This window comes from Neopelma chrysocephalum, unplaced genomic scaffold (genome assembly GCF_003984885.1).
Source record: "Neopelma chrysocephalum unplaced genomic scaffold, ASM398488v2 Primary Assembly neopelma1_281, whole genome shotgun sequence".
NCBI classification, from domain to species: Eukaryota; Metazoa; Chordata; class Aves; order Passeriformes; family Pipridae; genus Neopelma; species Neopelma chrysocephalum.
This window is the reverse complement of record NW_020897943.1, coordinates 1,055,333-1,056,272: the sequence shown is the minus strand read 5'-3', so window position 1 is coordinate 1,056,272 and position 940 is coordinate 1,055,333. Positions and strand designations below refer to the sequence as shown.

At 43.6% G+C, this 940-nt stretch overlaps 1 protein-coding gene across 1 annotated transcript in view; it reads right to left on the bottom strand.

Moving 5' to 3' along the window:
- Window positions 1-369: 369 nt before the first annotated feature.
- Window positions 370-940, bottom strand: part of PLA2G4A (phospholipase A2 group IVA) — a 61,743-nt gene continuing 61,172 nt past the window's right edge. The window contains exon 17 of the mRNA XM_027704510.1: window positions 370-719. Within this exon, the coding sequence (XP_027560311.1) occupies window positions 588-719 (132 nt within the window). The 3' untranslated portion in view covers window positions 370-587. The remainder of the gene's footprint in view (window positions 720-940) is intronic.

The following is a 940-nucleotide window of genomic DNA, read 5'->3' as shown; positions in this document are numbered from 1 at the left end:
TGTCCCTTTGCAGAAATGTGATGGTTCAATCATGGTCAAATGCAAAAATCACTGTCAAAAAGCACTGTCAAGTTATGTATAAACATTTTGGTCAGAAATACACAAACTAACAATAATTTAACACAGGTGCCAGTAGGTCAAGGATTCAAGCAATGTAATTTGGAGGATCAAAAAAGATGATGTAAGAGGTTTGGGGTTTTGCTAAGTGGTACAGACATTGTTAAACAGCAGAAAGGTGGATTTCAATCTTATTTTTTTCTAATCCCATCTTACCTTTCAAGCTACGCCCAGTTTACATCAATTAAAAATCAATTACCCCCCAAAAGAAACCAGTGTTTACAATTTTATAAGGGGGGAAAAAATAAAAAAGACCCTGAACCTGATGATCTCAAGAAAACCCCTAATTGCACAGCTGTTAAAATCAGGATCTCAGCATACTGAAATGTGTTTAGTTTTAAAAAATAGCAGTACAAAATTATATTGAAACTTGAGAAGTCCCAAGAAAACGTGTTGAGGAGTGGGTGAGGAGCTGCTGGAGCGGTTGTGACTCCAGCTCTAGGGGCAGGAGCAGGACCCGGGCACGGCCTCTACGTGTGGTTGTTGTTGAGGTGGCTCTTGTTGAAGAACCTCCTGGCCTCCACACTGCTCAGGGACACGGAGCAGCGCGACGGGTTCTCCTTCCGGTACTCGATGCTGTCCATCACGGCCTCCCTGATCACCTGCAACACAGGGACAACTCGGAATTCCGGGAAGTAACAGCTACTGACCGACAGAAAGAGCCCCTTCTTCTGCTCCACCACTGAGCAAAGGCACTGATGAGTTTTATTAAAAACGCAATTACCTGACTGGATAAAACACTCATTTCAATGGGGTTAGTAAAGGTACGAGGTCAAGTCACCCAACAACGTCACGTCACCCAACAACGTCACGTCACCCAACA